General features: G+C 40.7%; 1 protein-coding gene across 1 annotated transcript; it reads left to right on the top strand.

The window, feature by feature from the left end:
* Positions 1-5,224: 5,224 nt before the first annotated feature.
* Positions 5,225-15,378, top strand: LOC124269018 (lysozyme 3-like). Its single transcript, XM_046704046.1, has 4 exons — positions 5,225-5,348; positions 5,614-5,648; positions 6,357-6,468; positions 15,125-15,378. Exons 1-4 carry the CDS (start codon positions 5,300-5,302, stop codon positions 15,322-15,324), a joined length of 396 nt encoding a protein of 131 aa, XP_046560002.1. The 5' UTR covers positions 5,225-5,299; the 3' UTR covers positions 15,325-15,378.
* The last annotated feature ends 10,626 nt before the right edge of the window (positions 15,379-26,004 follow it).

A 26,004-nucleotide genomic window follows, 5' to 3' on the forward strand; every position in this document is an offset into this window, starting at 1 on the left:
TTCTCACATTCACAGGACACATAGAGGGTATTCAGTGATACATAGTTCCTAACATCCACAAGACACACAGTGGTATTCGGTGATATATGGTTCCTCACATCCACAAGACACACAGAGGTATTCTGTGATATATGGTTCCTGACATTCACAGGACACACAGAGGTATTCAGTGATATACAGTTCCTCACATCCACAGGACACACTGAGGTATTCAGTGGTATACAGTTTTTCACATTCACAGGACACACTGATGTATTCAGTGATACATAGTTCCTCATATTCATAGGACACACAGAGGTTTTCAGTGATACATAGTTTCTCATATTCACAGGACACACAGAGGTATTCAGTGATATGCAGTTCCTCACATTCACAGCACACACCGAGGTATTCAGTGATATACAGTTTCTCACATTCACAGGACACATAGAGGGTATTCAGTGATACATAATTTCTCATATTCACAGGACACAGAGGTATTCAGTGATATACTGTTCCTCACATTCACATGACACACAGAGGTATTCGGTGATATTCAGTTCCTCACATTCACATGACACACAGAGGTTCTCAGTGATATGCGGTTCCTCACCTGCACAAGGCCACACAGGTATTCAGTGATGTACAGTTCCTCACATTCACAGGACACACAGAGTTATTCAGTGATACATAGTTCCTCACAACCACAGGACAAACAGAGGTATTCAGTAATATACAGTTCTTCACATTCACAGGACAAACAGAGGTATTCAGTGATACATAGTTTCTCATATTCACTGGACACTGAGGTATTCAGTGATATACAGTTCCTCACATTCACTGGACACACAGAAGAATTCAGTGATAGACAGTCTCTCACATTCACAGGACAGTTAGAAGTATTCAGTGATACATAATTCCCCACATCCATAACACACAGGTATTCCGTGATATGCAGTTCCTCACATCCACAGGACATACAGAGGTATTCAGTAAAATACAGTTCCTAACAATCACAGTACACACATAGGTATTCAGTGATACATAGTTCCTCACATTCACAGGAAACACCGAGGTATTCAGTGACACATAGTTTCTCATATTCACTGGACACAGAGAGGTATTCGGTGATACATAGTTTCTCATATTCACAGGACACACAGAGGTATTCAGTGATAAACAGTTGCTCTCAATCACAGGACACACAGAGGTATTCGGTGATACATAGTTCCTCACATCCACAAGACACACAGAGGTATTCAGTGAAATACATTTCTTCACACTCACAAGACACACAGAGGTATTCAGTGATATACAGTTCCTCACATTCACATGACACACAGAGGTCTTCAGTGATAAACACTTCCTTTCATTCACAGGACACACAGAGGTATTCGGTGATACATAGTTTCTCATATTCACTGAACATACAGATATATTCATTGATATACAGTTCTTCACATTCACGGGACACACAGAAGTATTCAGTGATATACAGTTCCTCACATTCACTGGACAGACAGAGGTATTCAGTGATATACAGTCTTCACATTCACAGGACACACAGAGGTATTCAGTGATATACAGTTCCTCACATCCACAGGACACACAGAGGTATTCGGTGATATATGGTTCCTCACATTCACAGGACACACAGAGATACTCAGTGATATGTGGTTCCTCACCTCCACAAGGACACACAGATGTATTCAGTGATACATAGTTCCTCATATTGACAGGACGCAGAGATATTTAGTGATACATAGTTCCTCACATCCACAGGACACACAGAGATATTCAGTGATATACATTTCTTCACATTCACGGGACACACAGAGATATTCACTGATATACAGCTCTTTACATTCAAAGGACACACTGAGGTATTCAGTGATATACAGTTCCTCACATTCACAGGACACACAGAGGTATTCAGTGATATACAGTTCCTCACATTCACAGGACACACAGAGGGTATTCAGTGATATACAGTTCCTCACATTCACAGGACACACAGAGGGTATTCAGTGATACATAGTTCCTCACATCCACAAGACACACAGAGGTATTCAGTGATATATGGTTCCTCACATTCACAGGACACACAGAGGTACTCAGTGATATGCGGTTCCTCACCTGCACAAGGACACACAGGTATTCAGTGATGTACAGTTCCTCACATTCAAAGGACACACAGAGTTATTCAGTGATACATAGTTCCTCACATCCACAGGACACACAGAGGTATTCAGTAAAATACAGTTCCCCACATTCACAGTACACACAGAGGTATTCAGTGATACATAGTTTCTCATATTCACTGGACACAGAGGTATTCAGTGATATACAGTTCCTCACATTCACTGGACACACAGAGGTATTCAATGATATACAGTTTCTCACATTCACAGGACACTTAGAGGTATTCAGTGATACATAGTTCCTCACACCCATAAGACACAGAGGTATTCCGTGATATGCAGTTCCTCACATTCACTGGACACACAGAGGTATTCAGTGATATACAGTTCCTCACATCCACAGGACACACTGAGGTATTCGGTGATATACAGTTCCTCACATTCACAGGACACACAGAGGTATTCTGTGATACATAGTACCTCACATTCACAGGACACACAGAGGTATTCAGTGATACATAGTTTTTCATATTCACAGGACACACAGAGGTATTCAGTGATACATAGTTCCTCACATCCATAAGACACAGAGGTATTCCGTGATACATAGTTCCTCACATTCACAGGACACACAGAATGAATTCCGTGATACATAGTTCCTCACATCCACAAGACACACAGAAGTATTCGGTGATATATGGTTCCTCACATTCACGGGACACACAGAGGTACTCAGTGATATGTGGTTCCTCACCTCCACAAGGACACACAGATGTATTCAGTGATACATAGTTCCTCATATTCACAGGACACACAGAGGTATTCAGTTATAGATAGTTCCTCATATTCACAAAACACACAGAGGTATACAGTGATATACAGTTCCTCACATTCACAGGACACACAGAAGTATACAGTGATATATAGTTCCTCACATTCACAGGACACACACAGGTTTTCAATGACATATGTCAGAGACACAGAGGGGTAATCAGCTATGTACTACGATGTTCCCGGAGTCTGTGTGAATAGTTTAATCAAATCAGATGTTGCACAAAAACACGTTAACGATTTTCGATGTGGAAAATACGTTACTGTGAACATGCTGCTGTTAAGCCAAAGTATGCACCAGTTCAATCTGATGCTGAAACTCCATCATTTTATTTATACGATGCTCTTGATTATACACATATTTTGAGTTATTTATGTGAATTATATGATGGGTGGTAGTTCGGTCGTGTTCGGAAGTATTTGCATCCATTAGTTCTACGTGATACAAACGACTAACTAATTCGAGATTAATTGTTTTAAGAAGCATAGCACCTACTTCCACATGCTTTGTATCTGGACATGCTCTTGTGCAAAACATTATTAACATATGATGCGCCTGTATAAGACTAGGAACAGAACAGAACAGACATTTTATTCTAAAAACTCAGATATAGTGACACAGAGAATTTACAGCAATTTGATACATATTAAAACATTCAGCAAAGTCCAGTTTTGATAAATTTGGCAGTTTTAGAGTTAAGTGGTGAATAGTCACATTTCATTAGATAAACACATTTTCAAGAATAGGATGCTTACAGAAATAATTGGGAAGAAATTGATGTCTGAGGGCATTGAGTGCTGGACAGTATTGTAGAAAGTGAAGTTCATCAAATACAGATGATGTACAAAGTTGGAAGGTTCTGTTACATCGTTTGATTGCGTACAAACGTCCTGTTTCAATGGGCAACCTGTGGTTTGAAGTTCTAAATTTAGTTAACCAGCGTCTATAGTAATAAGGTAATTGCAACAAATATGGTTCTAAAATTAGTGAATGCTTATATGTTATATAGTAATAACCCTTCGATGAGTCGACAGCAGAGCGCCACCATAACTGCTTAAACTGATCAATTAGAATGAACTGTACATTATGTTTAAGCCAAACTGTGCTAGGTACAGATTGGCTGAGCCAAATATAAGACAATCCAGTATCCTGGAGGATACGCTTGACACTTGATAACAATGGAAAATTAAAATCAGCATTTGAAGAATATAAATTGTACATGACATGATAAAAAATGGTATTTAATTTGTCATTACAACATAACATTTTGGCCCAGTTTGCTATAATTCTATTTTTTACGGATATACTGATGGGGTATCTGCCTAATTCACCGTATATCATAAAATCTGGAGTTGATTGTTTCACATTCAGAATATATTTACAAAATTTATGATGGACACGTTCGATGATGGCAACATTTTCAAACCCCCCGCTAGGAGCGTGGGGAACTGGGCGCATGTAGCTTGGTACTATTATACTGTTTGCAGGTCAAACAAACCACGTGAAAGGTAGCCGTGAAGGGTCTCTACTGCGTTGCACGGGGACTAGGACTGCATATGTTCCTCTCAACTCTTTGTCTTCACAAACCTTGGTGTTCCTCTCAACTCTTTGTCTTCACAAACCATGGTGTTCCTCTCAACTCTTTGTCTTCACAAACCATGGTGTTCCTCTCAACTCTTTGTCTTCACAAACCATGGTGTTCCTCTCAACTCTTTGTCTTCACAAACCATGGTGTACCTCTCAACTCTTTGTCTTCACAAACCATGGTGTTCCTCTCAACTCTTTGTCTACACAAACCTTGTTGCTCCTCTCAACTCTTTGTCTTCACAAACCTTGGTGTTAACTTCAGTGTTCCTTAAATCTTTGTGTTCTTCCCTACAATTCATCAAAACTCGCAGTTCTCTAAATGCCTGGCGTTCCTCATAGCTGTTCGCATTCCCCCAAGCCATTGTTGTGGGGTTTTCCCCATCTTAACCCTGCCTTTCTGGCAAATTATTCTGATACTCTCTTATGTTGGTGTTCCACTGAACCCTTTATGTGATTCTCAACTCTTTGTATTCTTCTCAGCTCGTAGTGGTCTGCCCAAATCCTGATGTTCCATGAGTCCATTGGGATTCCTCTAGACTCTTGGTATGCCTCTCAACATTTGGTGTTCGTCTCAACGGTGTTGTAGTAGACTAAGATTGGAACATTATGCTCAAACTAAGTTCTAGTACAGTGTCGCCTTCACTAAGATAAGTTATCAGTCCTGCGTGGCAATTTTGGAAGATTCGTGCGCGATAAGACCAAGGTGCGTACTTTGTTAACCTATAAAACCATCTGGTTCAAATTACTTCTCATTCTCGCCATGTTGAAGCTCGCAATCTTCGCTGTTCTTGTCGCTGCTGCAGCTGCAGGTATGTCGTATGCAGAGTCCTTTGAGGGCATTTCAGAGATACCATTTTAGAGATATTTCAGTTTACATAGCAGCACGCCTGCACAGGTGATACGGTGAGATACCTGTCGGACCAACTTCAAGTGCCAAACTTTAACAGTGCACATTTAACGAAAACGTTCCGGAATACCTAAATTGTTAAGATAGGTTCGGACACATAGTATTTATTCAGACATTTAGTGCTTGAAATCTATTTGGAATATTTTATGGCTTTAATGTCTTTGCAGCTATCTCCTCTTCATGTCTTCATGCCATATGCATGGTAAGTGAAATATTTGTTTCATGCATAATTTGTCAAACGCATAGACCTAAAACATACTGTGAGTACTTTACACATGTCTTATTGTAGAATACTGGTTGTTGTCCTCGGGTGGGAGTGAAGAAGGAGGTGGTTTGTACCCTTCCAGAAGGAAAGATGGAGTTGCTGCAATTGGTTTTATCCTGCTGGGTTTAGTTGTAGTTATCCTACTTCAACAGGGACAGGTAGATTATGGCTATATTTCTGCTTGGATGCAGATGATGCTAATATGCGACTGGATTAATATCCTACATGGGTGGAAATGATGCTGGTATACTTCTGGATGTGGACATTTTCAATGTCATTCAGTTCTTATTTAGCTGGTCTCCGTCATCCTGTTCTTATGTAGCTGGTCTGTGTCATCCTATTGTTATGTAGCTGGTCTCTGTCATCCTATTGTTATGTAGATGGTCTCTGTCATCCTATTGTGATGTAGCTGGTCTCTGTCATCCTATTGTTATGTAGCTGGTCTCTGTCATCCTATTGTCATGTAGATGGTCACTGTCATTCTATTATCTTCCGCGTTGGTGTCGTCCTTGCTCAAGCTGACGCCCAGGGCGAGATTCTCCTCCTATTTCTACCGACCCACGCCGTGAAAATGCTTCAGGTTTGCAATATAGAAACTCATTCACTCACATACCCACTCACTTACTCTTCCCTATTGTTGCACAGGTGGAGTCTGGCTGTCAGCCTGCTGATTGTAAATATGACGTTAACGGTGAAGCGTGTGGCTACTATCAGATCCACACGGGCTACTACACCGACTGCGGCCGTCCTGGCTCGGGTGGGTGCTTCCACTTTAGATCTACAGACATGTTTGGAACGAGCGCCATAGCAGCAATAGGTCTGCCTTGGAATCAGCCAAGAGAATCCAACGCAGTTCATTGCGTACTGCTTGCTGATGGATGGATGGACTGGTGATGTAATGATTGCTGATGGATGGATGGATTGGTGATGCAATGTTTGCTGATGGATGGATGGATTGGAGATACAATGCTTGCTGATGGATGGATGCATTCATGATGTACTGATGGAAGATGAATGGGTGGATGGAATAGTGATGTAATGTTTCCTGATGCATGAATGAATTGGAGATGGACTGATGCAAGATGAATGGATGGATTGGTGATGTAATGTTTGCTGATGGATGGATGGATCAGTGATGGACTGATGAAAGATGAATGGATCGATTGGTGATGTAATGTTTGCTGATGGATGGATGGATTGGTGATGTAATGTTTGCTGAGGGATGGATGGATTGATGATGTACTCATGGAAGATGGACGGATGGATGGATTGGTGATGCATTGTTTGCTTATGGATGGATGAATTGGTGATGTAATGTTTGCTGATGGATGGATGAATTGGTGATGCATTGTTTGCTGAAGGATGGATGGATCAGCGATGTAATGTTTGCTGATGGATGGATGGATCGATGATGTAATGTTTGTGATGGATGGATGGATTGGTGATGCAATGTTTGCTGATAGATGGATGGATTGATGATGTACTGATGGAAGATGGATGGATGGATGGATTGGTGATGCAATGTTTGCTGATAGATGGATGGATTGGTGATGGACTGTTGAAAAATGAATGGATGGATTGGTGATGTAACGTTTGCTGGTGGATAGATGGACAGGTGATGTAATGTTTGCTGATGGGTGGATGGGTTGGTGGTGTACTACTGGAACCTGGATGGATGAATGGATTGGTGATGCATTATTTGCTGATGGATCGATGGATCGGTGATGTAATGTTTGCTGATGGATAGATGGATTGGTGATATAATGTTTGCTGATGGATGGATGGATTGGTGATAGACTGATGTAATGTTTGCTGATGGATGGATGAAATGGTGATGAAATGTTTGCGGATGTATAGATGGATCGGTGATATAATGTTTGCTGATGGATGGATGGATTGGTGATGTACTGATGGAAGATTGATGGATAGATGGATCGGTGATGTACTGATGGAAAATGGGTGGGTTGATGGATTGGTGATGTAATGTTTCCTCATGGATGGATGAATTGGTGATGGACTGATGGAAGATGTATAGATGGATCGGTGATGTAATGTTTGCTGATGAATGGATGGATTGGTGATGCAATGTTTGCTGATAAATGGATGGATCGGTGATGTACTGATGGAAGATGGGTGAGTTGATGGATTGGTGATGTAATGTTTCCTCATGGATGGATGGATTGGTGATGGACTGATGGAAGATGAATGGCTGGATCGGTGATGTACTGTTTGCTGAAAGATGGATTGGTGATGTAATGTTTGCTGATGGATGGATGGATTGGTGATGTAATGTTTGCTGATGGATGGATGGATTGGTGATGTAATGTTTGCTGATGGATGGATGGATTGGTGATGGACTGATGGAAGATGAATGGATGGATTGGTGATGCAATATTTCCTGATGGATGAATGGATTGGTGATGCATTATTTGCTGATGGATGGATGGATCGGTGATGTAATGTTTGCTGATGGATAGATGGATTCGTGATATAATGTTTGCTGATGGATGGATGGATTGGTGATAGACTGATGTAATGTTTGCTGATGGATGGATGAATTGGTGATGTACTGATGGAAGATTGATGGATAGATGGATCGGTGATGTACTGATGGAAGATGGGTGGGTTGATGGATTGGTGATGCATTATTTGCTGATGGATGGATGGATCGGTGATGTAATGTTTGCTGATGGATAGATGGATTGGTGATATAATGTTTGCTGATGGATGGATGGATGGATTGGTGATGCATTATTTGCTGATGGATGGATGGATCGGTGATGTAATGTTTGCTGATGGATAGATGGATTGGTGATATAATGTTTGCTGATGGATGGATGGATTGGTGATAGACTGATGTAATGTTTGCTGATGGGTGGATGGATTGGTGATGTACTGATAGAAGATGGATGGATAGATGGATTAGTGATGTACTGATGGAAGATGGGTGGGTTGATGGATTGGTGATGTAATGTTTGCTGATGGATGGATGAATTGGTGATGAAAGGTTGGATGAATGGATGGATTGGTGATGAAATGTTTGATGAATGGATGGATTGGTGATGTAATGTTTGCTGATAGATGGATGGATCGGTGATGTACTGATGGAAGATGGGTGGGATCATGGATTGGTAATGTAATGTTTCCTCATGGATAGATGGATTGGTCATGGACTGATGGAAGATGAATGGCTGGATCGGTGATGTAATGTTTGCTGATGGATGGATTGGTGATGTAATGTTTGCTGATGGATGGATGGATTGGTGATGTAATGTTTGCTGATGGATGGATTGGTGATGTAATGTTTGCTGATGGATGGATGGATTGGCGATGGACTGATGGAAGATGAATGGATGGATTGGTGATGCAATGTTTCCTGATGGATGAATGGATTGGTGATGCATTATTTGCTGATGGATGGATGGATTGGTGAAGTATTATTTGCTAATGGATGGATGGATAGGTGATGCAATATTTGCTGATTGATAGATGGATTGATGATTTTATGTTTGCTGATGGGTGGATGGATGGATGGATTGGTGATGTAACGTTTGCTTATGGATGGATTGATGGATTGGTGATGTAATTTTTTCTGACGTATGGATGGATGGATTGGTGATGTAATGTTTGCTGATGGATGGATGGATTGGTGAAGTAATGTTTGCTGATGGATGAATGGATTGGTGATGTAATGTTTGCTGATGGATGGATGGATTGGTGATGTAATGTTTGCTGATGGATGGATGGATTGGTGATGTAATGTTTGCTGATGGATGGATGGATTGGTGATGTAATGTTTATTGATGGATGGATGGATGGATGGATTGGTGATGTTATGTTTCCTGATGCATGGATGGATGGATGGATTGGTGACGTAATGTTTGCTGATGGATGAATTGATGGATTGGTGATGTAATTTTTTCTGACGTATGAATGGATGGATTGGTGATGTAATGTTTGCTGATGGATGGATGGATTGGTGATGTAATGTTTGCTGATGGATGGATGGATCGGTGATGTAATGTTTGCTGATGGATGGATTGGTGATGTAATGTTTGCTGATGGATGGATGGATTAGTGATGTAATGTTTGCTGATGGATGGATGGATTGGTGATGTAATGTTTGCTGATGGATGGATGGATGGATCGGTGATGTTATGTTTACTGATGAATGGATGGATGGATTAGTCATGTAATGTTTGCTGATGGATGGATGGATTGGTGATGTAATGTTTGCTGATGGATGGATGGATCGGTATTGTAATGTTTGCTTATGGATGGATGGATCGGTGATGTAATGATTGTCATGGATGGATGGATCAGTAATGTTATGTTTGCTGATGGATGGATGGATTGATGATGCAATGTTTACTGATGGATGGATGGATTGGTGATAGACTGTGATGTAATGTTTGCTGATGGATGGATGAATTGGTGATGAAATGTTTGCTGATGTATAGATGGATCGGTGATGTAATGTTTGCTGATGAATGGATGGATTGGTGATGCAATGTTTGCTGATAGATGGATGGATCGGTGATGTACTGATGGAAGATGGGTGGGTTCATGGATTGGAAATGTAATGTTTCCTCGTGGATGGATGGATTGGTGATGGACTGATGGAAGATGAATGGCTGGATCGGTGATGTAATGTTTGCTGATGGATGGATGGATTGGTGATGTAATGTTTGCTGATGGATGGATGGATTGGTGATGTAATGTTTGCTGATGGATGGATGGATTGACGATGGACTGATGGAAGATGAATGGATGGATTGGTGATGCAATATTTCCTGATGAATGAATGGATTGGTGATGCATTATTTGCTGATGGATGGATGGATCGGTGATGTAATGTTTGCTGATGGATGGATGGATTGGTGGTATAATGTTTGCTGATGGATGGATGGATCGGTGATGTAATGTTTGCTTACGGATGGATGGGTTGTGATATAATGTTTGCTGATGGATGGATGAATGGATTGGTGATTTTAGGTATGCTGATGGATGGATGGATGGGTCGGTAATGTAATGTTTGCTGATGGATTGATGGATTGGTGATTTTATGTTTGCTTATTGATGGATAGATGGATTAGTCATGACATGTTTGCTGATGGATGGATGAATTGTTGAGTTTATGTTTGCTGATAGATGGATGGAATAGTTATGTAATGTTTGCTAATGGATGGATTAGTGATGTAATGTTTGCTGATGGATGGATGGATTGGTGATGTAATGTTTGCTGATGGATGGATGGATTGGTGATGTAATGTTTGCTGATGGATGGATGGATTGACGATGGACTGATGGAAGATGAATGGATGGATTGGTGATGCAATATTTCCTGATGGATGAATGGATTGGTGATGCATTATTTGCTGATGGATGGATGGATCGGTGATGTAATGTTTGCTGATGGATGGATGGAGTGGTGATATAATGTTTGCTGATGGATGGATGGATCGGTGATGTAATGTTTGCTTACGGATGGATGGATTGTGATATAATGTTTGCTGATGGATGGATGATTGGATTGGTGATTTTAGGTATGCTGATGGATGGATGGATGGGTCGGTAATGTAATGTTTGCTGATGGATGGATGGATTGAGATATAATGTTTGCTGATGGATGGATGATTGGATTGGTGATTTTATGTTTGCTGATAGATGGATTGATGGATTAGGGATGTAATGTTTGCTGATGGATGGATGGATTGGTGATGTAGTGTTTGCTGATAGATGGATGGATTGGTGATGTAATGTCTGCTGATGGATGAATGGATGGATCGGTGATTTTATGTTTGCTGATGGATGGATGGATGGATTAGTGATGTAATGTTTGCTGATGGATGGACGGATTGGTGATGTAAGGTTTGTGATGGATGGATGGATTGATGATGTAATGTTTGCTGATGGATGGATGGATTAGTTATGTAACGTTTCCTAATGGATGGATGGAAGGATTAGTGATGTAATGTTTGCTGATGGATGGATGGATTGGTGATGTAATGTTTGCTGATGGATGGATGAATTGTTGATGTAATGTTTGCTGATGGATGGATGGATTAGTGATGTAATGTTTGCTGATGGATGGATGGATTGGTGATGTTATGTTTGCTGATGGATGGATTGATGGATTAGTGATGTAATGTTTGCTGATGGATGGATGGATTGGTGATGTTATGTTTGCTGATGGATGGGATGGATTATGTTTGCTTTGATGGATGGATATAATGTTTGCTAATGATGGATGGATAGTGATGTAATGTTTGCTGATAGATGGATGGATTAGTGATGTAATGTTTGCTGATCGATGGATGGATTAGTGATGTAATGTTTGCTGATGGATGGATGGATTGGTGATGTAATGTTTGCTGATGGATGGATGGATTAGTGATGTAATGTTTGCTGATGGATGGATGGATTGGTGATGTAATGTTTGCTGATGGATGGATGGATTGCTGATCGATGGCTGATGATGGATGGATTGTATAAGGATTGATGGATGGATGGATTGATGTAATGTTTGCTGATGGATGGATAGATTGGTGATGTAATGTTTGCTGATGGATGGATTGGTGATGTAATGTTTGCTGATTGATGGATGGATGGATTAGTGATGTAATGTTTGCTAATGGATGGATGAAACTGTGATGTACTGAAAGAAGTTGGATTGGTGATGGGCTGATGGAAGATGATTGGATGGATTGGTGATGCAATATTTGCTGATCGATGGATGGATTGGTGATTTATTGTTTGCTAATGGATTGATGGATTGGTGATTTTATGTTTGCTGATGAATGGATAGATGGATTGGTGATGTAATTTTTTCTGACGTATGGATGGATGGATGGATGGATTGGTGATGTAATGTTTGCTGATGGATGGATGGATTGGTGATGTAATGTTTGCTGCTGGATTGATGGATTGGTGATGTAATGTTTGCTGATGAATGGATGGATGGATTAGTGATGTAATGTTTGTTGATGGATTGATGGATTGGTGATTTTATGTTTGCTGATGGAAAGATGGATGGAATGGAATGGATGATGTAAGGTTTGCTGATGGATGGATGGATTGGTGATGTAATGTTTGCTGATGGATGGATTGGTGATGTTATGTTTGCTGATGAATGGATGGATGGATTAGTCATGTAATGTTTGCTGATGGATGGATAGATTGGTGATGTAATGTTTGCTGATGTATGGATGGATCGGTGATGTAATGTTTGCTTATGGATGGATGGATTGGTGATGTAATGTTTGCTTATGGATGGATGGATAGGTGATATAATCTTTGCTGATGGATGGATTGGTGATTTTATGTTTGCTGATGGATGGATGAATTGTTGATGTAATGTTTGCTGATGGATGGATCGATTGGTGATGTAATGTTTGCTGATGGATGGATGGATTGGTGATTTTATGTTTGCTGATGGATGGATGGATGGATTAGTGATGTTATGTTTGCTGATGGATAGATGAATTGTTGATGTAATGTTTGCTGATGGATGGATCGATTGGTGATGTAATGTTTGCTGATGGATGGATGGATTGGTGATTTTATGTTTGCTGATGGATGGATGGATGGATTAGTGATGTTATGTTTGCTGATGGATGGATGAATTGGTGATGTAATGTTAGCTGATGGATGGATGGATTAATGATGTAATGTTTGCTAATGGATGGATGGATGGATTAGTGATGTAATGTTTGCTAATGAATGGATGGATGGATTAGTGATGTAATGTTTGTTGATGGATTGATGGATTGGTGATTTTATGTTTGCTGATGGAAAGATGGATGGAATGGTGATGCAATTTTTGCTGATAGATGGATGGATTGGTGATGTAATGTTTGCTGATGGATGGATGGATTGGTGATGTAATGTTTGCTGATGGATGGATGGATTGGTAATTGACTGATGGAAGATGAATGGGTGGATTAGCGATGCAATTTTTGGTGGTGGGTTGATTGGTAGTTTATTGTTTGATGATGGACGCATTTGTTGATGATGTTTTGTTTCAAGATGGATGTACTGGTGATGGATGTACTGTTTAATGATGGATGTATTGGTGATGGATATACTGTTTATTGACGGATGTACTGGTGGTGTATGTACTGTTTAATGATAGATCTATTGGTGATGGATATACTGTTATTGATGGATGTACTGGTGATGGATGTACTGTTTAATGATGGATGTACTGGTGATTGATGTACTGTTTAAGGACTGATGTACTGGTGATGGATGTACTGCTTAATGATGTTTGTATCGGTGATGGATGTACTGTTTAATTATGGGTGTCCTGGTGATGGATGTACTGTTTAATGATGGATGTACTGGTGATGGATATACTGTTTAATGACGGGTGTACTGATGATGGATGTACTGTTTAATTATGGATGTACTGGTGATGGATGTACTGTTTAATGATGGATGTACTGGTGATGGATGTACTGTTAAATGATGGATGTACTAGTGATGGATGTACTGCTTAATGATGTTTGTATTGGTGATGGATGTACTGTTTAATTATGGGTGTCCTCGTGATGGATGTACTGTTTAATGATGGATGTACTGGTGATGGATATACGGTTTAATGACGGGTGTACTGGTGATGGATGTACTGTTTAATTATGGGTGTCCTGGTGATGGATGTACTGTTTAATGATGGATGTACTGGTGATGGATATACTGTTAAATGGAGGATGTACTGGTGATGGATGTACTGTTTAATGATGGATGTATTGGTGATGGATGTACTGTTTAATTATGGATGTACTGGTGATGGATGAACTGTTTAATGATGGATGTTTTGGTGATGGATGTACTGTTTAATGATGGATATGTTGTTTAATGATGGATGTACTGGTGATGGATGTACTGTTTAATGATGGATGTATTGGTGATGGATGTACTGTTTAATTATGGGTGTCCTGGTGATGGATGTACTGTTTAATGAAGGATGTACTGGTGATGGATGTACTGTTTATTGACGGGTGTACTGGTGATGGATGTACTGTTTAATGATGGATGTACTGTTTAATGATGGATGTACTGGTGATGGATGTAGTGTTTAATGATGGATGTACTGGTCATGGATGTACTGTTTAATGATGGATGTACTGGTGATTGATGTACTGTTTAATGATGGAGGGATCGGTCATGTTTCCTTCGATGATTGATGATTGGATGGATGCATTACTGATGTATTGTTTCATGATTATGATCAACAAATTGATTGCGCATTGTTGATGATGATCCAGGAACTGACCAATAATGAGTGAGGATTATAGATATCTTTGTGAGGTGTTTCTGAAATTGGATGGAGGGGTTGATGACATACTGATTGGTGATCTTTGATTGTATCTATTCATGATGATTGATGGATAATATATGGATGTATGCAGGTTGGGAGGCCTGTGCCAAAGACAAGGCCTGCGCAGACAGATGCGTGATCGCCTACATGAATCGTTACGGCACCTACTGCACCGGGGGAAGGACCCCTACCTGCGAGGACTATGCCAGAATCCACAACGGCGGCCCCAAGGGCTGCGTACACAGCAACACGATCGGCTACTGGCACAAGGTCCAGGTATACGCCGGTTGATGCGTCGGGACATGTCAGATTCCTACATTGTGACAATAAAAACACACCTGATAATTGCGTTTGCCTTGTTTTTCAAACCATTAATGGAAGCATATTGGGTGAGCACATAAGTTACGATGTTTGAGTGTCACAAATACACCAGCCAGCAGTCCTAAGGACAACCTACTTGGGTTGTCATAGGAATATGATTACAACAGACCACTTACGTAGCGATGCAGACAATTAGACCTTTTCAACGTTATAAGCGGTACCTGTACACTGATGGCAATAACTACCTCAACTGACCTTGACAGTGACAAACGTTCGTCTTCCGTTGCCTGGTCTATGCTCGTTAGTAAGATGTAAGGTTGTAAACCACAGTAGTCCCAATATCGTTACTGAGTGGTAAGGTTGTCCACAGCAGTACTCCACGCTCGTTACTAAGATGTAATGTTGTCCAATGCCTTGGTCCTTGCTGACATTTAACATTGTGAGAAGCGGTTGTGTAGTGAGTAGAGTGAACACCGGGTTGACTGTTTATTATGTAGAGTGAACACTGGGTAGATAGTGAACATCGGGTTCACTGTTTAATCATATGTAGAGTGAACACTGGGTAGATGGTGAACATCGGGGTGACTGTTTAATGCGTAGAGTGAACACAGGGTCGATAGTGAACACCAGGTTGACTGTTTAATGCGTGGAGTGAACGCTGGGTAGATAGTGAACATCGGGTTCACTGTTTAATGCGTAGAGTGAACACAGGGTAGATAGTGAACACCGGGTTGACTGTTTAATGTGTAGAGTGAACACAGGGTCGATAGTGAAGACCAGGTTGACTGTTTAATGTGTAGAGTGAACACAGGGTAGATAGTGAACACCGGGTTGACTGTTTAATGCGTAGAGTGAACACAGGGTAGATAGTAAACACCAGATTGACTGTTTAATGCGTAGAGTGAACACTGAGTAGATAGTAAACATCGGATTGACTGTTTAATGTGTAGAGTGAACACAGGGTAGATAGTAAACACCGGGTTCACTGTTCAAAGTGTAGAGTGAAAGCTGGGTAGATAGTAAACACCAGGTTCACTGTTTAAAGGGTAGAGTGAACACATGGTAGATAGTAAACACCGGGTTCACTGTTTAATGCGTAGAGTGAACACAGGGTCGATAGTGAACACCAGGTTGACTGTTTAATGTGTAGAGTGAACACATGGTAGATAGTGAACACCGGGTTGGCTGTTTAATGCGTAGAGTGAACACAGGGTAGATAGTAAACACCAGATTGACTGTTTAATGCGTAGAGTGAACACTGAGTAGATAGTAAACACCGGATTGACTGTTTAATGTGTAGATTGAACACAGGGTAGATAGTGAACACAGGGTTCACTGTTCAAAGTGTAGAGTGAAAGCTGGGTAGATAGTAAACACCGGGTTGACTGTTTAAAGGGTAGAGTGAACACAGGGTAGATAGTAAACACCGGGTTGACTGTTTAATGCGTAGAGTGAACACAGGGTAGATAGTGAACACCGGGTTGACTGTTTAATGCGTGTAGTGAACACTGGGTAGATAGTAAACACCAGGTTTACTGTTTAATGCGTAGACTGAACACAGGGTAGATAGTGAACACCGGATTGGCTGTTTAAAGTGTTGAGTGAACACTGGGTAGATAGTAATCACCAGGTTGACTGTTTAATACGTAGAGTGAACACAGGATAGATAGTGAACACAGGGCTGACTGTTTAATGCGTACAGTGAACACAGGGTAGATAGTGAACACCGGGTTGACTGTTTAATGTGTAGAGTGAACACAGGGTATATAGTAAACACCGGGTTGACTGTTTAAAGTGTAGAGTGAACACAGGGTAGATAGTGAACACCGGGTTGACTGTTTAATGCGTAGAGTGAACACAGGGTAGATAGTAAACACCTGATTGACTGTTTAATGTGTAGAGTGAACAATGGGTAGATAGTAAACACCGGGTTCACTGTTCAAAGTGTAGAGTGAAAACAGGGTAAATAATAAACACCGGTTTGACTCTTTAAAGTGTAGTGTGAACACAGGTGAATAGTGAACACCGGGTTGACTGTTTAATGTGTAGAGTGAACACAGGGTAGATAGTGAACACAGGGTTGACTGTTTAATGTGTAGAGTGAACACTTGGTAGATAGTAAACACCTGATTGACTGTTTAATGTGTAGAGTGAACACAGGGTAGATAGTAAACACCGGGTTCACTGTTCAAAGTGTAGAGTGAAAACTTGGTAAATAGTAAACACCGGGTTGACTGTTTAAAGTGTAGTGTGAACACAGGGTAGATAGTGAACACAGGGTTGACTGTTTAATGCGTAGAGTGAACACAGGTAGATAGTGAACACAGGGTTTACTGTTTAAAGTGTAGAGTGAACACTGGGTAGATAGTAAACACCAGGTTGACTGTTTAATGCGTGGAGTGAACGCTGGGTAGATAGTAAACACCAGGTTGACTGTTTGATGCGTAGAGTGAACACTGGGTAGATAGTAAACACCAGGTTGACTGTTTAATGCGTGGAGTGAACGCTGGGTAGATAGTAAACACCAGGTTGACTGTTTGATGCGTAGAGTGAACACAGGGTAGATAGTAAACACCGGGTTGACTGTTTAAAGTGTAGAGTGAACACATGATAATAGCAAACACCAGGGTGACTGTTTAAAGTGTAGAGTGAACACATGGTAGATAGTAAACACCGGGTTGACTGTTAAATTCGTAGAGTGAACACAGGGTAGATTCTCATCACCAGGTTGACTGTTTAATGCGTGTAGTGAACACTGGGTAGATATTAAACACCAGGTTTACTGTTTAATGCGTAGACTGAACACAGGGTAGATAGTGAACACCGGATTGGCTGTTTAAAGTGTTGAGTGAACACTGGGTAGATAGTAATCATCAGGTTGACTGTTTAATACGTAGAGTGAACACAGGATAGATAGTGAACACAGGGTTGACTGTTTAATGCGTACAGTGAACACAGGGTAGATAGTAAACACAGGATTGACTGTTTTATGCTTAGAGTTAACACAGGGTAGATGGTGAACATCGGGTTGACCGTTTAATGCTTAGAGTGAACACTGGGTTGATAGTGAACACCAGGTTGACTGTTTAATGCGTAGAGTGAACACAGGGTAGATAGTGAACATCGGGTTGATTGTTTAATGCGTAGAGTGAACACAGGGTAGATAGTGAACACCAGGTTGACTGTTTAATGTGTAGAGTGAACACTGGGTAGATTGTGAACACCGGGTTGACCAAACACTGGGTACAGTAGGCACGAGATAAGATAGAATGGGCAGTCTAGCGAGGAAGCATAGTAGTAGATCACGGCCATAAGAACCTGTAACTTCCGTCCTTTCTGTCCTGAAGATGGAGCTGAAAAATTCAAAAGTAATTAGTCCCTCGATATATGAACATACATTCACAAAATTATGAACAGATCTGGTGGCCTTATTCTCATGTTATATATATGAACTATACAGGTATACTATAACTTATATCGATGAACAACATTGATACATTGAGCACAGGGTGGACTATGGTTTAGAGATCTAACAGCATCTTCTGATCGAAGACACATGGAAATCAAGGGTCTACACGAGTTGCTTCCCTTCACCGCCAGTACCGCATGATATGAACCGTCATAAGAGAACGGATATTCAAACAGATACTAAAACATTTCTTACTCCCTAAATTGCATGAAGTGAAGTTATTCGGTGACAGGTATCTATTACAGCAACAACGTTAAGATATGGACAAAATTACACATTTATTTCAACGCGTTATATACGACGTATGCAGTGTTGGGAAATTGTGAACTGATGGAATATACTAACCGACCATGTTCCATTAGCTTTAACCTGCCGATAGTCAATTCGATAACGGAAATAGGACATAATTCAGGAGCGCTATCCCTTACTGTGCTGGTCAGATAGTTAGTGAGTGAGTGAGTTTAGTTTCACGCCGCTTTTAGCAATCTTCCAGCAATATCACGACGGGGACACCAGAATGGGCTTCAAACATTGCACCCATGTGGGGAATCGAACCTGGGTCTTCGGCGTGACGAGCCAACGCTTTAACCACTAGGCTACCCCACCGCCCCCAGACAGAATTAAGCAAACGTAGTATGTTAATACATTTATCAGTATCTATGTTTATCATCCACCCTTATCAAATCACATATCGAGACACACTAGCAGAGCAGCGACCCTTGGATACGTGTCTTATGATCTGTAAAGTACATAGCTAGTGGGAACGCCTACTCAGGTCAACTATTGGAGTTTGGCCACATATGTATTCAATCAATTGTTCGTTGAACAACAATGCACCTCATAGGTATCAGTTATTGCCAAACCTTCTATGCCATATACTTCTAATGCTTTTGCTGCATCTATAATTGTTACATGCCCATACCATATAGTGGAACGGTGTGAGCTCTATATGTCTAGTATGCCAATACGATATAGTGCAAGGATGTGAGCTCTATATGACCAGTATGCCCATACGATATAGTGGAACGGTGTGAGCTCTATATGTCTAGTATGCCCATACGATATAGTGTAAAGGTGTGAGCTCTATATGTCCAGTATGCCCATACCATATAGTGCAGGGGTGTGAGCTCTATATGTCGAGTATGTCCATACCATATAGTATAAAGGTGTGAGCTCTATATGTCCAGTATGTTCGTACGATATAGTACAGAGGTGTTAGCTCTATATGTCCAGAATGTCCATACCATATAGTGTAAAGGTGTGAGCTCTATATGTCCAGTATGTCCATACGATATAATATAAAGGTGTGAGCTCTATATGTCCAGTATGCAAATACCATATACTGTAAAGGTGTGAGCTCTATATGTCCAGTATGCCCATACTACATAGTGTAAGGATGTGAGCTCTATATGTCTAGTATGCTCATAGCATATAATGTAACGGTGTGAGCTCTGTAAGTCCAGTATGCCCATACCCATATAGTGTAACGGTGTGAGCTCTATATGTCCATCATGCCCATACGATATATTGTAACGGTGTGAGTTCTACGTGTTCAGTATGTCCATACCATATAGTGTAAGGGTGTGTGAGCTCTGTATGTCTAGTATGTCCATACGATATAGTGTAACGGTGTGAGCTCTATATGTCCAGTATGTCTATGCGATATAGTACAAAGGTGTGAGCTGTATATGTCCAGAATGTCCATACCATATAGTGTAAAGGTGTGAGCTCTATATGTCCAGTATGTCCATACGAGATAGTATAAAGGCGTCTGCTCTATATGTCTAGTATGCAAATACCATATACTGTAAAGGTGTGAGCTCTATGAGTCCAGTATGCCCATACCCTATAGTGTAAGGATATGAGCTCTATATGTCTAGTATGCCCATACCCATATAGTGCAACGATTTGAGCTCTATATGTCTAGCATGCCCATACGATATAGCATAAAGGTGTGAGCGCTATATGTCCAGTATGCCCATACGATATAGTGCAAGGGTGTGAGCTCTATATCTCTAGTATGCCCATACTATATATTGCAAGTGTGTGAGCTCTATATGTCCAGTATGCCCATAAGATTTAGTGTAAAGGTGTGAGCTCTATATGTCCAGTATGTCCATACCATATAGTGTAAAGGTGTGAGCTCTATATTTCCAGTATGTCCGTACGATATAGTACAGAGGTGTGAGCTCTATATGTCCAGAATGTCCATACCATATAGTGTAAAGGTGTGAGCTCTATATGTCCCGTATGTCCATCCGATATAATATAAAGGTGTCAGCTCTATATGTCCAGTATGCAAATACCATATACTGTAAAGGTGTGAGCTCTATATGTCCAGTATGCCCATACCACATAGTGTAAGGATGTGAGCTCTATATGTCTAGTATGCTCATAGCATATAATGTAACGGTGTGAGCTCTGTAAATCCAGTATGCCCATACCCATATAGTGTAACGGTGTGAGCTCTATATGTCTAGTATGCCCATACCCATATAGTGCAACGGTTTGAGCTCTATATGTCTAGCATGCCCATACGATATAGTATAAATGTGTGAGCTCTATATGTCTAGTATGCCCATACGATATAGTGCAAGGGTGTGAGCTCTATATGTCTAATATGCCCATACGATATATCTTAACGGTGTGAGCTTTATATGTCTAGTATGCCAATACCATATAGTGCAAGTGTGTGAGCTCTATATGTCAAGTATGTCCATAACATTTAGTGTAAAGGTGTGAGCTCTATATGTCCAGTATGTCCATACCATATAGTGCAAGGGTGTGGGCTCTATATGTCCAGTATGTACATACCATATAGTGTAAAGGTGTGAGCTCTATATGTCCAGTATGTCCATACGATATAATATGAAGGTGTCAGCTCTATAAGTCCAGTATGCCCATACCCTATAGTGTAAGGATATGAGCTCTATATGTCTAGTATGCCCATACCCATATAGTGCAACGGTTTGAGCTCTATATGTCTAGCATGCCCATACGATATAGCATAAAGGTGTGAGCGCTATATGTCCAGTATGCCCATACGATATAGTGCAAGGGTGTGAGCTCTATATGTCTAGTATGCCCATACTATATATTGCAAGGGTGTGAGCTCTATATGTCCAGTATGCCCATAAGATTTAGTGTAAAGGTGTGAGCTCTATATGTCCAGTATGCCCATACCATATAGTGCAAGGGTGTGGGCTCTATATGTCCAGTATGCCCATACGATTATATAGAAACGGTGAGAGCTCTATATGTCCATCATGCCCATACGATATACCGTAACGGTGTGAGTTCTACGTGTCCAGTATGTACATACCTATATAGTGTAAGGGTGTGTGAGCTCTATATGTCTAGTATGTCCATACGATATAGTGTAACGGTGTGAGCTCTATATGTCCAGTATGTCCATACCATATGTTGTAAGGGTGTGAGTTCTATATGTCTAGTATGTCCATACGATATAGTATAAAGGTGTGAGCTCTATATGTCCAGTATGTCCATACGATATAGTATAAAGGTGTGAGCTCTATATGTCCAGTATGTCCATACCATATAGTGTAAAGGTGTGAGCTCTTTATGTCCAGTATGTCCATACGATATAGTACAAAGGTGTCATCTCTATATGTCCAGTATGCAAATACCATATACTGTAAAGGTGTGCGCTCTATATGTCCAGTATGCCCATACCATATAGTGTAAGGATGTGAGCTCTATATGTCTAGTATACCCATACCATATACTGTAAAGGTGTGAGCTCTATATGTCCAGTATGCCGATACCATATAGTGTAAGGATGTGAGCACTATATATTTAGTATACCCATACCATATAGTGTAACGGTTTGAGCTTTATATGTCTAGTATGCCCATGCGATATAGTATAAAGGTGTGAGCTCTATATGTCCAGTATGTCCATACGATATAGTATAAAGGTGTCACCTCTATATGTCCAGTATGCAAATACCATATACTGTAAAGGTGTGAGCTCCATATGTCCAGTATGCCCATACCATATAGTGTAAGGATGTGAGCTCTATATGTCTAGTATACCCATACCATATAGTGTAACGGTTTGATCTCTATATGTCTAGTATGCCCATACGATATAGTATAAAGGTGTGAGCTCTATATGTCTACTATGCCCATACGATATAGTGTAAGGGTGTGAGCTCTATATGTCTAGTATGTCCATACGATATAGTGTAAGGGTGTGAGCTCTATATGTCCAGTATGTCCATACGATATAGTGTAAAGGTGTGAGCTCTATATGTCCAGTATCCCCATACTATATATAGTAAAGGTGTGAGCTCTATATGTCCAGTATGCCCATACCATATAGTGTAAGGGTGTGAGCTCTATATGTCCAGTATGTCCATACATATAGTGTAAGCATATAAGTATGTAACGGTGTGAGAGCTCTGTATGTCCAGTATGCCCATACCCATATAGTGTAACGGTGTGAGCTCTATATGTCTAGTATGCCCATACCCATATAGTGCAACGGTTTGAGCTCTATATGTCTAGCATGCCCATACGATATAGTATAAATGTGTGAGCTCTATATGTCTAGTATGCCCATACGATATAGTGCAAGGGTGTGAGCTCTATATGTCTAATATGCCCATACGATATATCTTAACGGTGTGAGCTTTATATGTCTAGTATGCCAATACCATATAGTGCAAGTGTGTGAGCTCTATATGTCAAGTATGTCCATAACATTTAGTGTAAAGGTGTGAGCTCTATATGTCCAGTATGTCCATACCATATAGTGCAAGGGTGTGGGCTCTATATGTCCAGTATGCCCATACGATATAGTGTAACGTTGAGAGCTCTATATGTCCATCATGCCCATACGATATATTGTAACGGTGTGAGTTCTACGTGTTCAGTATGTCCATACCATATAGTGTAAGGGTGTGTGAGCTCTGTATGTCTAGTATGTCCATACGATATAGTGTAACAATGTGAGCTCTATATGTCCAGTATGTTTATACGATATAGTACAAAGGTGTGAGCTGTATATGTCCAGAATGTCCATACCATATAGTGTAAAGGTGTGAGCTCTATATGTCCAGTATGTCCATACGATATAGTATAAAGGTGTGAGCTCTATATGTCCAGTATGCAAATACCATATACTGTAAAGGTGTGAGCTCTATATGTCTAGTATGCCCATACCATATAGTGTAAGGATGTGAGCTCTATATGTCTAGTATACCCATACCATATACTGTAAAGGTGTGAGCTCTATATGTCCAGTATGCCCATACCATATAGTGTAAGGGTGTGAGCTCTATATGTCCAGTATGCCCATACCATATAGTGTAACGGTGTGAGCTCTATATGTCCAGTATGCCCATACGATATAGTGTAAAGGTGTGAGCTCTATATGTCCAGTATGTCCATACGATATAGTGTAAAGGTGTGAGCTCTATATGTCCAGTATGTCCATACCATATAGTGTAAAGGTGTGAGCTCTATATGTCCAGTATGCCCATACGATATAGTGTAAGGGTGTGAGCTCTATATGTCCAGTATGCCCATACGATATAGTGTAACGGTGTGAGCTCTATATGTCTAGTATGCCCATACGATATAGTGTAAAGGGTGTGAGCTCTATATGTCTAGTATGCCCATACGATATAGTGTAAGGGTGTGAGCTCTATATGTCCAGTATGCCCATACGATATAGTAGTAACGGTGTGAGCTCTATATGTCTAGTATGTCCATACGATATAGTGTAAGGGTGTGATCTCTATATGTCCAGTATGTCCATACGATATAGTGTAAAGGTGTGAGCTCTATATGTCCAGTATCCCCATACCATATACTGTAAAGGTGTGAGCTCTATATGTCCAGTATGCCCATACCACATAGTGTAAGGATGTGAGCTCTATATGTCTAGTATGCTCATAGCATATAATGTAACGGTGTGAGCTCTGTAAGTCCAGTATGCCCATACCCATATAGTGTAACGGTGTGAGCTCTATATGTCTAGTATGCCCATACCATATAGTGTAACGGTGTGAGCTCTATATGTCTAGTATGCCCATACGATATAGTGTAAAGGTGTGAGCTCTATATGTCTAGTATGCCCATACGATATAGTGTAACGGTGTGAGCTCTATATGTCCAGTATGCCCATACGATATATCTTAACGGTGTGAGCTTTATATGTCTAGTATGCCAATACCATATAGTGCAAGTGTGTGAGCTCTATATGTCAAGTATGTCCATAACATTTAGTGTAAAGGTGTGAGCTCTATATGTCCAGTATGTCCATACCATATAGTGCAAGGGTGTGGGCTCTATATGTCCAGTATGCCCATACGATATAGTGTAACGTTGAGAGCTCTATATGTCCATCATGCCCATACGATATATTGTAACGGTGTGAGTTCTACGTGTTCAGTATGTCCATACCATATAGTGTAAGGGTGTGTGAGCTCTGTATGTCTAGTATGTCCATACGATATAGTGTAACAATGTGAGCTCTATATGTCCACATTTCTGGTGTCCCCCGCCGTGATATTGCTGGAATATTGCTAAAAGAGCTCTCATATGTCCAGTATGTCCATACGATATAGCGTAATGTCAGTCTATATGTCTAGTATGTCCATACGATATAGTGTAAGGGTGTGAGCTCTATATGTCCAGTATGTCCATACGATATAGTGTAAAGGTGTGAGCTCTATATGTCCAGTATGTCCATACGATATAGTGTAAGGGTGTGAGCTCTATATGTCCAGTATGTCCATACGATATAGTGTAAGGGTGTGAGCTCTATATGTCCAGTATGCCCATACGATATAGTGTAAAGGTGTGAGCTCTATATGTCCAGTATGCCCATACGATATAGTGTAAGGGGTGTGAGCTCTATATGTCCAGTATGCCCATACGATATAGTGTAACGGTGTGAGCTCTATATGTCCAGTATGCCCATACGATATAGTGTAAGGGTGTGAGCTCTATATGTCCAGTATGCCCATACCAGTAGGGTGTGAGCTCTATATGTCTAGTATGCCCATACGATATAGTGTAAGTGTGTGAGCTCTATATGTCCAGTATGCCCATACGATATAGTGTAACGGTGTGAGCTCTATATGTCCAGTATGCCCATACGATATAGTGTAAGGGTGGTGTGAGGCTCTATATGTCCAGTATGCCCATACG

The sequence above is a fragment of the Haliotis rubra genome, unplaced genomic scaffold (assembly GCF_003918875.1).
Source record: "Haliotis rubra isolate DU_JTF1 unplaced genomic scaffold, ASM391887v1 Scf1410, whole genome shotgun sequence".
Classification (NCBI taxonomy): domain Eukaryota; kingdom Metazoa; phylum Mollusca; class Gastropoda; order Lepetellida; family Haliotidae; genus Haliotis; species Haliotis rubra.

Bases quoted from the DNA above. Each gene is read 5' to 3' on its own strand.
- LOC124269018 (XM_046704046.1), top strand. From the start codon at position 5,300: ATGTTGAAGCTCGCAATCTTCGCTGTTCTTGTCGCTGCTGCAGCTGCA. The intron at 5,649-6,356 runs GTAAGTGAAATA...ATTGTTGCACAG, and splicing joins GTCTTCATGCCATATGCATG to GTGGAGTCTGGCTGTCAGCC. The intron at 6,469-15,124 runs GTGGGTGCTTCC...GGATGTATGCAG, and splicing joins CTGCGGCCGTCCTGGCTCGG to GTTGGGAGGCCTGTGCCAAA.